The sequence below is a fragment of the Calypte anna genome, chromosome 8 (assembly GCF_003957555.1).
Source record: "Calypte anna isolate BGI_N300 chromosome 8, bCalAnn1_v1.p, whole genome shotgun sequence".
Classification (NCBI taxonomy): domain Eukaryota; kingdom Metazoa; phylum Chordata; class Aves; order Apodiformes; family Trochilidae; genus Calypte; species Calypte anna.
This window is the reverse complement of record NC_044254.1, coordinates 31,013,269-31,029,531: the sequence shown is the minus strand read 5'-3', so window position 1 is coordinate 31,029,531 and position 16,263 is coordinate 31,013,269. Positions and strand designations below refer to the sequence as shown.

At 42.4% G+C, this 16,263-nt stretch overlaps 1 protein-coding gene across 1 annotated transcript in view; it reads left to right on the top strand.

Moving 5' to 3' along the window:
- The first annotated feature begins 2,625 nt into the window (after positions 1-2,625).
- Positions 2,626-16,263, top strand: part of SLC44A5 (solute carrier family 44 member 5) — a 57,630-nt gene continuing 43,992 nt past the window's right edge. The window contains exon 1 of the mRNA XM_030454942.1: positions 2,626-2,849. Coding sequence (XP_030310802.1) covers positions 2,813-2,849 — 37 coding nt within the window. The 5' untranslated portion in view covers positions 2,626-2,812. The remainder of the gene's footprint in view (positions 2,850-16,263) is intronic.

Below are 16,263 nucleotides of genomic sequence, written 5' to 3'. Positions count from 1 at the left end.
CTTTGATTGGCATCTTTTCAACCTGGTATCTGCCAAGTTCATCTGTTGTCTTGAGGTGGAAGAGGCAGTGAACCATCAGTCCCTTGTCATCCTCTTTGAGTCAATGATTTAAAAGTGTCTTGATGTCCCCTTAGCTATTTATTTTCTAAGATGAATAGTCCCCTTTGGGTACTTTCTCCAGTGTCTTGGTTTTGAAGCGAAAGAATCAGAATCCTAAAGTGGATAAGGGTGAGCGTAAAAGTTCTGTTCTCTTTTTTTCTGTTATTCTGTTATTTTCTGGCACTTTTTTCTGGTACCTCTGAACATTGAAATGAAAACTTTCATGTATTATCTCTGATAACAAAATATGATTCCTAGGATGTAATGATAGCCTCAAAACTCATCCTTTATATAATTATTTCTCTGCACCTCTTGTCCATATAATTTTACATTTACCTACCCTAGGCTTATCTGAAATTCTTGTAGTCCCATAAATAAATTTCTGTCTGCAGCAAAAGTTTCCCCTTCAGTGATGAGGTGGAAATCCAGTCAATCACCCTAATTCCTGAGGGAATGTTTATTTCAGTAAGATGATATGATCAAAGGTTTTGTAAAGTGAGATACCAAGAAAATATGGAGGTGCAAACTTGACAGGCAACCACAACAGGGATGAAGATAAGAAACAAACTGGCTCTAAATAAACTGCAGGCAAACTGAGACTCCAACTGATAAGGATGAGGTAATCTATTACTGATGTTTTTATAAAGATTCTTATGCCCATTCTTGAAAGTAGGCTACATACAGATACACCCTTCTGCACAAAGGGAGCAGAATAACACTGAGCTGTAGAATAATACTGAAGCCTCTCTGAGAGTACTACTTCACCTCTGACTAGCACATCCTGTTGTGCCCTGTTGCCTTCAGATTGCCATGCCTTACCTGAATGAACCAGAAGACTTTAACCCACCACTTTGCTTCTTACAGACCTGTCCTACACAGCTTTTCTCAGGTCTGACTTCATCTCTGGCACAAGAAACTCTCCTTTCTGTAGGTGAGATCATCTTGCATTGCTCTCCCAGTCATCAGTGCTAAGAGGAAATAAGAATTTCTTCCCAAATATTAAAGTATGTTATCCCTTTTCTACATCAGGTATTTACCCTTGGTTCCATTTCTTGGAACAGGGCAGGCATCTTGAGTAGCTAGACCAGGCTTAAAAGGACAGGTGAACTAGGTTTAAGAAAGAACTCTTGCTAACTTTGCAGACCACCAGTGGTACACAGAATGCATAAACCTCTGCCTAGGTAGTATTCTGATGATTCTGATTTTAAAAAGTAGAAGGACGAAAAAATCCTCACACTTGAATAATCCTAACTTCCCCCAATACTTCCCAACTAACAGCAGACAAAATTCAGTAATTATTAGAACAATTAGCCTGAACTGAGACCTCTGGGGGGATGGATAAGATGCTATATACACCTGATTTAGTTTTCTTAAAACTAGACAAGGTGGCTAGCTCTACAAGACGTAATGTTGCACTGACTGTGGAGGAGGCACATACCCTCACTGCCTCTAACATGTATATCATTAATTTATGTTTCAGTACAAGCACTGGAACAACTTCCATGATCTATGCACATTAATTTGCTCATAAGCAAAACAACTGTGTGCTTTGGAGGGTCTAAAGCCAGTTTTTGAAAGGGTACTTTTGTTTACAAGCCTTGAAAAGTACTTATTCCTCAAATTGCTTATGTGTAAAAATGTGAATGATGGCCTACAGGTGCACTTCTGTCAAGAATTACATATGGTTCTTTAAAAGTGTTTTCAACACAAAACGTTCTGTGTGTTAGGAGTTGGTAATGTTTCCCTAAAACCAGACTAATACATAACAGATAAATAGCAACGTGACGTCTGAATATCATGATGATTTGGGCTGTCATGACCGAAAAAAAAAATCTCATCAATCAGAACAATTGCTTTTTAAGAGGCCATTGCCCCTTTCACATAAAACAGAGGTGGAAGACTATGACCAGCAATTCGTATTAATCAGCATGGAACCTCTTCCTTGATTGAATCATGAAACTGCCTCCACCCGGAATCAAAACTGAAGTGCTGAAATGTCCTTGGCCCAGCTCTGCCCCTGCCCGTCCTCTCCCGCGGCAGCTCAGCACGGCTGCCCGGACAGCTCCGGGGCGACTGGAGCCGCGTCCCGCGGGCGCTGCCAGGGCCGGCTGAGGGGCCGGCTGTCTGCGTCCCATCGACGGCACACCCCGGACCCAGGGCAGGACACGGCTAGCCTGCCCCCGACAGTGGCACAGGGGCTCCCGCCGCCCTCGCGGGAGCCGGCCCAGCTGCCGGCAATCAGGACTAGAGTGGGGGGAATGGCCGGAGCTCGGCGGCAGGCTGCCCCTCCCGCGGCGGGGAGCGGATGGAGACCCCACCGCCGACACCCCCAGGTTCGGCTAGCCCTGCCACCAGCTGCCGAAGTTGCTGCCGTGAGCCGGGCCCCGGCGAAGTTATCGGGAGCAGCTGCTTGTCCCACGACCGGGATACCGCAGCGGGCCATCCCACCGCCCCCCCTGCCCCCGGCGCGCCCCCTCTGCCCACCGCCCCCCCGCCACACTCGGGCACCGCCCCCGCGGGCTCGGCGCAGGCGTCGGCCGCGGAGCCGACGGGACGGGAGGGTCAGCGGGCGGTGCGGGCGGTGTTCCGAGCGGAGCGGGAGGCTGCCCGGCCGCTGCCGCCTCTCATGCCTTCACGGCAACAAAGGGTGCGCTGAGCGGCGGGCCGAGGCGCCGGGCCCCGGCTGTGCCGGCGCGGAGGGCACTGGGAGACGATGGCGAGGAAGGGAGAAGCCTCCGCGCCGCTCTACGGTGAGCGCTCGGGCGCGGGGGCGAGGCGGGGCGGGCGGCGGAGCCTCTCTTCGGCCTGTGTACACCGCGGATCCGGCCGGCGTGCGGCGGCGGCGGCGGGAGTTTGTTTCCCTCGGCAGGTGCCGGGGACAGGGTGGGCGCAGGGCCTCCGGCCGGGGACAGCCCCTGAGGGCGCCGGGACACCTCTCGACTCGTGCTACGGCTCTCCCGGCCCGGAGGAGGCGGGACGGTGGGTTCGTGAAGAGGGGACGGTGAGCGCAGAGATGGGGGCGGGCAGGGCGAGAACCGCCTCCGCCCCCCGCTCTGCGGGAGCAGGTGCTTTGTCCGCTCTCGGGGAGCAGGGGGCTACGGCGCGGGCCCGGTGGTCCAGTGTGGGCGGGCAGGCCGGCGGCAGGTGCGGGACGGGAGGGCCGGGCTTTGGGCCAGGCCGCGCCGGTCGGGGGGCACGGGGCTGTGTTGCGGGGCGGCGGCTGCGCATCGCGGGTGGGCCAGGGCCGGGGCTCGCCGTGCGGGGTGCTGAGGTGCGGTGTGTGGGCGCAGGGAGCTGGCGGTCCAGCGACGCAGCCCGGGTGCCCGGGCTCGGCCAGCTCCGCTCCATGGCTGCATCCCGCCAGCCAGCGCGTTGGGAAGGTCACCGGGGGCAGAACTTCATCGCGGTGCTCGAACTACGCTTTAATTGCTCCTTAAAGGCTCACGTATGTGCGGCGAAGGACGCGGGGCTTGCAAAGCTTCTTATCCCGTTTGAAGGTGTCGCTGCAACCCCGATTTCCCCTTCCAGTGTGCGCGAGATTTCCATGGCAAAACAAATCTGCAGAATGAGCAAAGCCCCTGGAAACAAGGCTTCTTTTCTGCGAGTCCAAAGGCTGCCTGCAATTGGCTGAGTAACACAAATGGGCAAAAATGGCTTGGCGAGGCAGCCTTTGCCTTGGTGTCACAGGCATGCTGTTTGACATGTTTACAGCTCGGAAAACTCTATTTTATAATTCATCTCGGTGGTCTGAACCTTGATCTGACTAAAGAAAAATTCACAGCTTAGCTTCCTTCTGAAACAAAGTCTTTAGGATGGGAAAACAACCCCGAAACAAATTAAGAGTGTTTGAAAGGCGAAATCTAAATAGGTGAATCTGTAGTTACTTAGTTTTTGAGAGAACCTGTTTGTGCTCCTTTGGAATTCAAATGGCTTTGCAGCTTACGGCAGACGGAGCAGGCCTAGGATATTCAGCACTGACAGTACACAGGTATGGAAGGAGTCTTCTGAATACAAGAGCAGGAAATACAGTATTCCGTTCAATAAGTGGTATATATGCTTCCCACTCTGATAAAGTCATGACAGGAGCTACTGAATGTTGTACTGTCTTAACACAATCATGTTTTAACTCCATTTTTCAAGGGATGTTACGAGGTAAGAAAGGCTGATCCTTTAGTTATTTAACTTGAGGAAGGGGGGCAGAGCATATGTAGTCAACTTGTAGTTCTAAACCATTATTTTGACCAGAATTTTTGCTACTTTTATGTTTCATTTCACCAGTACACTTACTTCCTTTTCTCTCATTTGCATACGTGGATATTGTTGGTGCTACTGTGTACTGTGTGGAGTGATTGCTCCAGTCTTTTGTTGGGAAGCAAGGTTTGAATTCATATTTGTTTTTCCTTGTTTGATATTACATCATATTAAAGACTTACAAAAGCGAAGTGCAGCACTTCAAAATTCAGCACATACAATATGGTTTTCCTTTTAAATTAGGTTGCAGTAATATTTATGCTCTTGACTTTGTTGTCTCTGCCAGTAATGGGTTGTTTTTTAGCCCACAGCTATATCATTCAGAGGTGTAGGTATCCTAAACTCCTCTTCTTGGAATCCCAAGGATTCCTCAGAGTTTCAGCATTTAAAAATGACAAAAGCAAACTCTTCCCAGAAGTTTTGGTCTTTTAACTTGTGGTGTCAATCTGATTCTTTAGAAGAGATGAGTCAAGCCCATGGTCAACAGCTGACCTTAGGCTCTGTGAACAGTTTTGTAACTAGTTTAAATTTCTCTCTGAGGCAACAAGTGTTTCATCAGGTGACTGATCACTGTTAGACTGACTGATGGAAGCCCAAGGGGCTAAACAGAGTGTTTGACTGCTGGTGTGACTAAGGCTCTGCAGAAGGTCTTGAGAAGCCTATAGGCATTTTGAGTCCTATTCTTCAGCTTTCTTGTTTCTAGCTGCATTGTCTTTCTGCATGCACATGTGAGAAATTCATCTTAGACAACAAGCTTCTTCATGGTTCCTTAAGTTTATTCTTCATTGGGATAGCTGTAAGGTACCCTCAGGAATTGCATCAAGTTTTTCCTTAAAACTGGCTAAATAGGTAGGTTACGTCAAGAAAAATGACATTGACATTATTGATGACTCAAGATACTTCCAAATGAGAAAAACCAAAGTTCCTTCCCAATAAGAAGGTTTCCACCAATGCTAAGGAGGCAAATTACTCATCATTTAATTTTCTTATTATAGCTGATTTTTGAGGTTATGGGATCTTTATTTTTAAACCAAAGTTGTATTATTTGTCATGTAATGGCAGTACTAAGTAAGGGCTGTCATGTGACTGCTGAAATCAATGGTGAAATTCTTTTTGACTTTGTTGCAAAATCAGGCTCTTAGAGGTGATTGTACCACAAGCAATTTCCTATCATAGTGAATTTTAGTTCTGTTGTTATCTCACAAACCACTGAAGTGATGATGTTGTCTTTCTAGAAAGCTGTATTCACTATTTTAAGAAATATTAACTATTATTGAGAACAAATATGTGAAGTGCAAAATTTAGGTATTTTCAACTCAGATTTAGCTAGCTCATTTTTTTATATCTGCATATTTAGATCTCTCTAGGAAGAACTATTTTCCTGTGATTCCTTTAGCCACTAGTGGATGCCACCAAAACTTGAGTCTAAAGTTGGCATTCCTATTTAATTCTGTGACGTGATCACGTCAGGTTTGTTTATTAAAATAATTCAATTTTTAAAATTTTCCCAAGTAGGGAAGTTCTTCTTGTTTCCCTCAGAAGAGCTTTTGATGAACTATGAAACTTTCTATCAAGATATGTTCTTTCTTGTAGCTTAGCCTGCATTTCCCTTTCTGAATTTCATCCCTTTACACACACGTACCCTGTGCAAAGGGCATCTGCAGTCTGAGCAAATTGGGCTGTTTCCCCACAGCAGTGCATTCTACAGTGTGGAAACTAAGGGCTGTGACACTGCTGTAGATAAAGCCTCCTTAGGTCCTGCACTTAATGAATTACATGACACGATACACAAGGATTTAATACCTTCAGAGGCTTGTTTTGCTCCAGTACCTTCATATTAAATACTAAACATCTGCACTCATAATCGCATGATTTAACACCTTATTCACATTTGAATATACTAAGAAGTGTCAGAAGTAGGTGTAACTGATTCAGATAGTTTAAACCTTTCTTCCTAACAGTGATTTGCATTTATAAATCTGGGCATACCCTTCAAATTTTTGCTAGAGGGCTTCAACAGATTATTTGTGAGATGCAAACAATAGCTCAGTTATATTTACAAACATCTCCTTTAATACAACAGTAAGCGCTTACTTTATTAATATAAGTAGCCGAGTTGAATTCTATGTATCTTCTCAAACTATGAAAAGTACTGCATGCCAGAAACTATCGGGTCAGTAAGTGAACATGCAATAAAAGCAGTAGAGTTTAGTCATTGCAAATAGCTTAGCTAGTGGTCTAGTACTTTGTTGTATTTCTTGAGCCAAATTAATTACTATAGTTTCCAGTCCAATTAAGATTCTGGAGTATGTGAAAACATCAAGGCTCTGATTTATCCTTTAGAACTTGAGTATTTTACTTTCATCTTACTGATTTAAGCTGAACCATTCTTTGGAGGAAGATACTGCTCAGCCATGAACTGGGATGATGCAATCAGAACATCTTTAAGGAGATTAATTTAACTGTTGCACAATCACACTGTTCAAATGATTATTGTTGACTGATATGATTGTCACTGAACACTACCCAGAAAGAAATAGTTTAATAAACTCAGCTTCTTTATAAACAAATAAACCTAGTTACATCTTTTAACAAGCTGGATATTAATACATAGTTGAGGGGAAGTTCTCTCCACTACTATACAGTTTAACAAGAAAGATGTAATGAAATTAACTCTAGCCTTTGCACAGTCCTCTGCTGGGTGGTTTGGAGCAGTTTCTACATAATACAAAGCCCAAGAAACTGTAGGTGTGTACTGGAGTTGTCATGCATAGGGAGATAAAACTCAAACCCACTGCTTTTAGTGGAACTCCCAGTGTTACCTACATGGGAGTCTTAAAGCCCTTGGTGTTCTTACTCCCTATGGGGGAGTGGGCTATGTGCTCTGAAAAAGCAACCATTGCACAGAAGCGTAACTGTTGCAGAGTTGGAATTAGAGGTTTACCATAACTTGGTAGTTCTGTCAGAGTTAGTGGATCCTTCTCTTCAGGACTCCATTGATTTTTTTTCTCTACATCAAGGCACCAAAAGCACAAATAGGTGGTTGTTGCCCAGACCAGTCTCGTGTGGGGCTTCCACCCAAGTACTCTGACCAAGGGTTCCACTTCAGCTCAGGATGATGCCTCTGGTTCTTGACTGATCCTATGGGTGTCTGTCCTTAGTCCTGTTTCTGAAGTGCTATGTAGAATCCCTGTCTGGATCTAGGCCTCCTGTTACCCTGTTTTGCCTGATGGTCCCTGGATTATCAGTGGGACCTGTTGCTGTCACTGCTCAATGTGCCTGCCAAGATGTATGAGGCTGCTGCACAGTTGTTTTGGGTGTGACTTGCCTTCCTTTACGGAGCAGTCCTGCTTTTGCTGGAGTCTGTCTCCACATCATTTTGTCCTCTTAGTATGACTGTCAGATACTAAAAGCTCATCCTTTTTGGATTAATCATAATTTTGTGTTTTGCCACAAAGCAATTGCTTTCACAACTCAACTTGATAGAAAGAAATTAAAGAAACCTCTTTATATCAAGTGCAGAGACAGTAATGGTTGTATGAAAGTGAGACTTGGCACTTTTCTCATACCTGTTTGACAAGTTTATGCTCTGGTGTACTGGCAGTTAAATATCCTCAGGTACTGCAAGCCCTTCTAAGCTTTTCTGACTTTGAAAACCAGGTACAATCTCAAATGTAAAATAAAACCAAAGTAAAATCTAGCCCTGCCTATTTTTCTCCAATGCATACATGTAGTTGACTTGTTTACATATTTTTAGAAACCTACTGGAAATCTCAAAGACAAGAGAGCAGGCTCATTCAGTCAGGAAACAGAGGAATAGACAGTACTGTGAACTGGTCTGGTTAACAGCTGCATAAATAACTTATATGTTTGTTTTTCAGTGGGTAGTCCTGTAATTTTCCTGAGCATCTGGGTGCTGTGCCAAGGAGACAGTGTCTTTTTAGTGACTATTAGCCTGATCTAGCAGCATAAGTTTAGAACATGAACATAAGAGTTTTCTTCTGAGGTTAGGGACAAGATGCGTTTGATGAAATATGTCTGTTTAATACAAGGAAGATAAACACATCCCCACAGTTGTGAGCAATCTTGTTTTGTTACAGTGGAAACTAAGCAAAACATCATGGTTGTGCATTGTACAATATATATACAAACCTGAACATGTTGGTTCATCCACGTAGTCTTTTTCACTTGAACTGGCACAGGTTCCTTTGGGATTTTGAAGGAGGTGGTTCTGCCACTTCTGTTGGGGAAGCAGTGGAGAAGTACTCAAACTCTTGGTATAAGACAAACAGATTACCTTTCAAAGTTCCTCCCAACTTTATATTTGATGATCGCTTAGCTGGGAGGTGGTTGAGTCTCAGCAAGTTTGAAAGCCAGAAGTACCAGTTAAAAAACAGTGTTTGTGTGGCATGCCTCTATCCCTGTTAAGTTTTGTATTGTTTGTAGCAGCTCCTGGTCAAGTTCAGACACAGCAGACAACATATGGCCCTGGGTCAGTATTAATTTCTTAAAAATTCATTCTTTCTATCCTCTTAGAGAAAACAGTAGCAAAGACAAGAAATGTAGTTCATAATACTCATTGGACTGTACTGACTTAGCTGAACTAATTTGATGTCATTCGGGTGGTGTGCTACAAAGGACATAAACTCCATGAAAATGGTGGGAAAGCAATGACAAGCGTAGTAAGTAATTACTGTGAAAAAATAGGTTTATTATAAACCCGTGTTTTACTTTTCCTAGGATAACAGAAAATAAATGCCTGGCAGCCATTAGGTTTAGATGGATGTCTGAGATATCTGAGTTTTCTTAGGCAATAGATCCTAACAGTAACTGAGTATAATTTTGGACAAAAGACCTGTGCAACTATAATGTTTTTGCTTTTTTTCCCCCTCCATGTTGTTCAGTCTGAATTTGGCATTTACCTCTATCCAGGTACAGGAATGTACCTGGATAACAATAACAACTTTATACCCGTCATTCTGAATAGTAAAGCTGCAATCCAAATGAGACATCAAGGTGGGCTTTTTTTAATATCACATTAATCTGCTGTGTCACTTCACAGCAGCCGGGCTGCTAGAAGCACCTGTAAATAAAAGAAGCCAGGAGGAAATCTGTGTAGCTTGTGGGATAATCCTTTATAGCCTACTGCTGATGTAGAAATTCAGTGCTGTCCACATGCCCATACAAATCATGGTGAGTTCTTATGGGCAGCGATGTGATGCTTTTGACTGTTTCTTCTAAGGAAAGGCCTTGCAGCAATATTTGCACATTTCCAGCCTGGATCCACATAAATGAAAACATGCTTTCTCTCCTGGATTGCGATGAAGAATGCTGCAGCAAGTGACAGTACTCTTGAGTGTACTCTGTTGGGCAGTCACTTTGAAGTAAAAGCTCTTCCCGCTCTAAAACATGAAACTGTGGCTTTGATTGACCTCTTATAGCTGCCAGGACAAGGAAGTCCTAAAGAGGACCAGTGACTATGGTTCTCAAAAGATGTTTGGAGAGATACTTCAGCAGGAAGTCCAATGTTTCTACCTGATTCTTAAACCAGGAAATAATTGGTTAAAATGGCTTAGCGTGTGCTTCTGAAGTGATAAGGGATCCAGTTTCTCCTTAGGAGCAGGTATCACCAGAAAGAGGAGCTCTAACACATGTGGGTGAGGATTCTGCCTAATTCTTCCTTCACGCAGCATAGTAATGTATAATATATAGAAGAAAGAACAGAATCCTGCTGGGCCAATTGCATGCAGAGCATCTAGACTTAAACAAGCTGATATGCCATGAAATCTGGTATCTGAATTAGTGTCCTTCCTAATCAGTGTACTTTGATATAAATGAATATGCTGAGTAATTGCTCTGGTACTTATTATTTAAGATTATTTGTACTGGTTGTTCCAGTAAAACTAATTGTTTTTTTCATCACTTATATTTTTCTACAAGAGTCAGTATTTCTTGGACGTGATCAGGTTACTAAAAAACAGCTGACTAACAGTGTAGCAAAATACAGCATTTATTTTTAGACTTTTTCCCCTAGAAGAATGATAAATAGTTCCTATGCTATTGCTTTGCTCTGTATGACAAAAGGCAATGAGTTGTATCTGTAAATACCCCTTTTTGTTGGTTCCAGTACAATGCAATATCTGTGCTAGCATCTAGACAACTGCTACAAACAGGAAAATGATAATAAGTGCTATGTGCCTGTGACCAGTACTCTTGAGCTCTTGTAATATTCAAAGGTTTGAATGGGATCTGTGAGATAATAGCTTGGATACATATATATATGTGTATAAGTACACACATATGTATATTTCCTTGTTAGCATTTTTCTGGCAGCTATTCAGGTCCCTACTATACCCAGAGAAAACATCAATAACATAATTATTATAGCCGTGAATACATAATTTAATTTTGAAAGTGAGTGACATAATCTATGCATTCTATTTCTCCTTACGTAGTTCATGATGAGTAGACCCTTGCTAATTTATGCGGGTAGGCTTTTCATAAATGACTGAGTGTTATGGCCAGAGGAATGTAACACTAGCCCAGCATCTTGCCATGAGCTTGAGGCTGGCCACCATTTTGGGAGCCCAGTCCTTCAGTCTGAGGGAGAATGGCCATCTCAGCAGCTGTCTTGAAGCTTATTTTGCATTTTTAGAGAAGATAATAAAAAGAGCTTGGCTTCCTTCTGATCGCTTTGTAATGAAGGGTTTTGCTTTCAAGAAAGGGAATAAAAAAAATCTGTGGATAGTGAATGAATTGTTTGGGATACTGCAAAACAAAACAGGAAGAGAAATCAATGAAAGTTTCTTAACTAAACAAAACCAACCACAAAACAAGTGAAAAAGTAAACAAGCCTGCTAGAATTGTGAGCCATAAACTATCAATGAATTTGTGCAGTACACCTGGAAATATAGCTCTGCAAGCAGAAAGAAATTAACTCCCCAGCTGCCAAGAGTTCTTTTCCCTGTTTCATAGGCTGCAACCACTGCCGGGAAAAGATAGAAGAGAAAACCTATGAATATTTTCTTTATGCTCTGTCTCACTCAGAGGTGTAAGGAAAATATAACAAAAAGGACAGTATAGTAAAGGAATGTCTCGGTGAAGTGTTCCTTTTCTCCCCACAGAATGACTTTCATTCATCGATGCTGCCAGCTGCTCATAGCATAGCTGTGCTCACAAATCACAGTGGGAACTTAATCTCTGCAAGTGTCGAAGTTGAACTGATACCTTCTCTCCCGAGTTAGAGCATCCCAGCACAGGCTATAATGTCAGTCTGAAAACACCAGCGGACTCGTTGAGCAGTCTAGGGTGATGCTGGAGTTGGCCCAGGAGAAGGGCTTAGGACGGGCTGGAGCTAGTTCCTGGAGTCCCCTGCCTTTACTGTCTGTCGGGGCTTGTAGGCACCTGCTTGAGGAGTATCAGAGATACAGTTTTGCAGGAGTGACCCAGGAGATCTCTGGTAACAGTAGCATTTTCCTGCTTCTTGTACATGAAGCTGGACCTGCCAAGTCTCAGGGAGGTTAATGGCATGCACCTGATTCAAAGGAAAGCAGCTCTTGTATGGCCACACCTGATCTGTGTAAAGATCCATCATCTTTGGATGTTTTGTGAATGAATTCCTGTCATTTTCTTTTGGCAAAACCTCAGTAATGATGAACATTGTTCAGCAAGTGGTTGAAGGTGATTTTGTTTGCTTGTTTTGTGCCTTTCGTAGAACTAGGTAGAAAGTACATCACAGCAGACTTTGTGTACAGCTGAAAGTTATTTGTAAATCTTTTCCAAATCTTCTGGCAAGCTAAAATGCTGCATCGGTAATAAAATAAACATTTTGGCCATGAGAAAGTCTTCCAATGAAGGCATGGAATATGATGGTTGTAGTCACAGGCTTAATCACATTAGAAAAAGACCAGGAAACACTTAATGGGTAAGGAAAGCCTCTTTTTTTCCATCAGTTAGCTTCTAATGACTTATGTGTTGCTCAGGACAGAAAACTGGTAGAATATGTGAAAAAGAGCTCACACTTCAGGACTCTTTTTCCAGTCACTTTGCTTGAACAAGTAGTGCACTCAAAGCAATTATAAATGTCATTGTATGGATACAACTCTGACACAGTATCAGTGTATTCCAGAAATACTATATATTAATACCTATTGTTCTGAACTGTGTTTGGCTTGGTGTTCTTGTTTATGGTGATGCACTGGGCAAAACAACTGGAACACTGCTCATGCTGGGAATATGAGTAGGATGGAATGTGGACTGTGGGGCAGATTTTTGCTTGAATTCTTAAGTGAGTGGGAAGTATTTCAAGAGGCATCTAGGCATGGTGGCCTTTTTTTTTTTTTTTCCTTTTTCTTTTTTTCTTTCTTTCTTTCTTTTTTTTTCTTTAGGTCTGAATGATGGCTTTTATGTGTATTGTGAAAGGACAAAATTGCTTCAGCCTTCCAGAACAAGTTAGCTAACAGCTAAAGTACGGCTTAGCAGGGTAGGTATCAAAATGATAGTGAGGGAGAGGGGGACCATGTCTTTACATAAAATAATTGGCAAACACATAGCTAAAAATGTGTTGCAGCACTATGGACATCACTGCCAAGATGCCTTTATTTTATTATTTCCAGATTTCTGAGTGCAGTAATTCACAATTCTAACAGTTTTTAACTTTTTAATTAGTCTATAGTGAAGCAGGAAGAGAGACTGTGGTAATTATTGGATTTCACCCTTATGTTGGAATGGAAGAGTAACTTGTCACAGCTTTTTGGCATGTGATCTTAGAAAGTCAGTCTGCTGTGTGCTAGTATTCCTAACCTGTGTGTTAATCTTTTCAATTTTAATTGGAGCTTTGATTAGGTTTAATGATTGAGATCTTGCATAGAAGGTGCTCTAAGAGGAATAACATTTGTTATCCATTTTGTTTGTTAATAATAGGAAAATACATGGCTGTGGTTCAGGTATTTTTTTTTCTTAAAGCAACTTCATTATTGCATTTATAAATATAACTTGTGGTAGACTTGTCTTTAGTGAAGGGTATAAGGATAAATCTGACATTCTTTTCGACACCTGATGGGTCTTGTAAACTCTCCTATGCTTATGTTACTGTTTTTTTATCCACATATCCTACTGCATCATCTCATTCCTGTCTTCCTTGATTACCTGATTAGGTGTTTCCATTTCCACTGGCTTTTAAGTTCACCCATGCTTAAGGGGTTTTTTGTTGGTGATAAAACCTCACTGGAGCATGAAAAAGACCCAAGTAGAAAAGTTACTGAAGTGAGTAGAGACCTGGGTTCAAGTCTCTGAAGTCTCTGTAGTAGAATTATTTTTCTCTCTCTTGTTCTAGTTTGAGTTGGGTTTTTTTGTTTTTTATTTCATTTTTGGCAGAGAACTGTTCAATATGAAGACAGTACTGGAAACCAAGCCTTCTCTAGCAAGCAAGTGTGCCTGTCTATCAGTCCTGTTTTCTCCTTGGCTTTACTGAGATCTCACAGCTTTTACATTCCTGTCCATGTAGTGGTCTGCTTGTAATGGGATACCTCAAGACCTAGTTTCTTTTTATAGGCTCCAGTTCAGTTTATAGACTTGTCCCCTCACTTTAGGCCAGCTTATACGAGACTATTACAGTGGACAACAACTTCCATAGAATAATAAAGGGCCAGTCAGAAATTTTCTTATTCTTATCTTGGGCATCCTTTTCTCTAGCATGAGTTCTACTGCTTAAAGCATGAGATAAACTTAAGACTTTTGCTATTTTCAGTGCAAATGTTTGTAGATTTTCTTGGAACTCCTGCTGTGTGTGATGATTGCAACACAAATTTAAGTTGCTCTTTAAGAACTCCATCTGTCTTTTTTTTTCTTTTTTTTTTTTTCTTTCTTTTTTAAATAAAAGAAGTTAGAATTTAGAAATAGTAGAGAGAGAGAGAGAGAGTTTATGAAGCCTAATTCCAGACTAGTTCAAGTCTCTTTCAACTTATGGGAAAGGCTGACACAAACGCTTTTGGGTTGAACTGATAAAGAAATCTGCCCTTTTTACTAAACAAGCTATAAAAGATTTGCAAATGTTATTGTAGAATGCTTAGTAAACGCACATGTAAACAGTGTTCACATTCATGTGTTCGTAAGTATCTGCAGAGTCATTGGAAGACTGGTATCTATACCTTTAAAGTCCAGATGCTCTAGTGATGTATGCTAGCATTCATTGTTAGAAGTTTAGAGCTGTGCTGGTTCCAGCGAGCTGATGAGCTGATGTGTCTGAGAGGCCAAAGCTTGAGACCATAACCACATAGTTGGCACTCAAGCTATCAAAAACGCTGACTTTTTATTGAGAGAGATATAAGTAAAGCAGCGCACTGCAGTGCGCTGGGTGGCCAGGGAGCCGTAGCCCCACCACCGGCTCGCAAGTTCGATAAAGTAAAACCGGTTCTTCTATACTTTTCATAAACCCCTTCCCCTCAGTCTCTTACCAGTTTATCACTGGTTTTCATTTTGCGGGCTCTGCCAGCACTGGTTCTTGTTTCGCGGGCTTCGCTCTGGTGCTGAGGGGAATGGTCACGTGACATCGCTGTTTGGCGGGTCCCTGCGCTCGGCCCCTCCTCCCGGTTTTCTGGCTTTTCTTCCTTATAAGTACGCTTAAACATACACCCCAAAACAACAGGATACAACATGCTACCTCAACAAACTGACCAAACAAACATTACTGAATTGAAAGATACACTCAGCAAAACAATAAACTTCAATTTTAAGCCCTTATTTTTCACACAACCTGTGGCTGTTCCTCAGTGGAAGAGGGTGTCTGGCAGCTGTTCCCATCGCTCATGTTACATGGATAACCGTAAGTTTTTGTTCCTGAAGTTCACTACTTTCCTTTCAAAAAGTGCTGGCTTTGAAACTACAGGAATTAGGTAAGTATCTGAGTATTAAAATGTATTTGTTTATATTGTTTAGCCTTTGCAGCTGTAGTGATCCTGAGTGAAGACCACTGCACATCAAGGAGTTAGTGACACATGTAACAGTTACCCTGAGAAGGTGCTGTACTTAGCTCTTGGGCCTACGAGGTGCTGCTCACGTCCTTGGGCTGTGGGATACCCTGCTCACAGAAACACATGGGAACAAAGTAGGTAAAATACAGTCATTGCAAAATTGCTAGGTAGAAGTATTTTTTAGCTTCTCCAGAGATTTGGAGTATTGATGAGTGCAGATTATAAGTTCATGTATTTTACATTTATATGTAGTTTAGTACAGATGCAGTCTTTCTCCTTACTTTACTTTTTTAATGAGATTAATAGAATGCTAAGGAAAAAGTAGGGTGTAAGTATGCACTGTGAAATCTCCCCTTCACACACTGGCAATTTAAGTTTGTCATACCTTCTGTTTATATCAACCAGAGGCTCATCGAAATGAATACTGCGATGTGGTGGCTCAATGTAGAAGGCAAATTCAGACTGCAGACCATGAAACTTATGTTGGTGTGCAGTTCCCTCAAGGTCTCAAGGGGTTAGATTATTGTACTAGGGTAATGCATTCTCTAAGCTCAATTCTAATTTCAGCATTTTATCTAAAGGCCATGAAAAGAGTGCTGGGACGTGCCCTGCTCTGAGTGCCTTCTGTCAGTGTGGCACTGGGAATGATGCCATAGAATTCTCCATGGCACCAGTGACAAGAGTTCCCAGCTGCAGAAACCTGTGCTCTGTTACTGCTGTAAACTTCAGCATAGCAATGGGTGTTAGCAGCACCTTCATGGCTGAATGTTAAGCTTACATGGGGAAAGCTTTGCTGCACTTGGCAAGCATCAAAGGCAGATTTTATTTCAGTACATCTTTTTGGGATCTGTGTGCTAGCAACTGACTTAATGTGTGGCAGAGAAAAGCGTAAGCAGCCTGGATGTTAACAAATATAACTTTAAATACAGATTTTATTGGGACA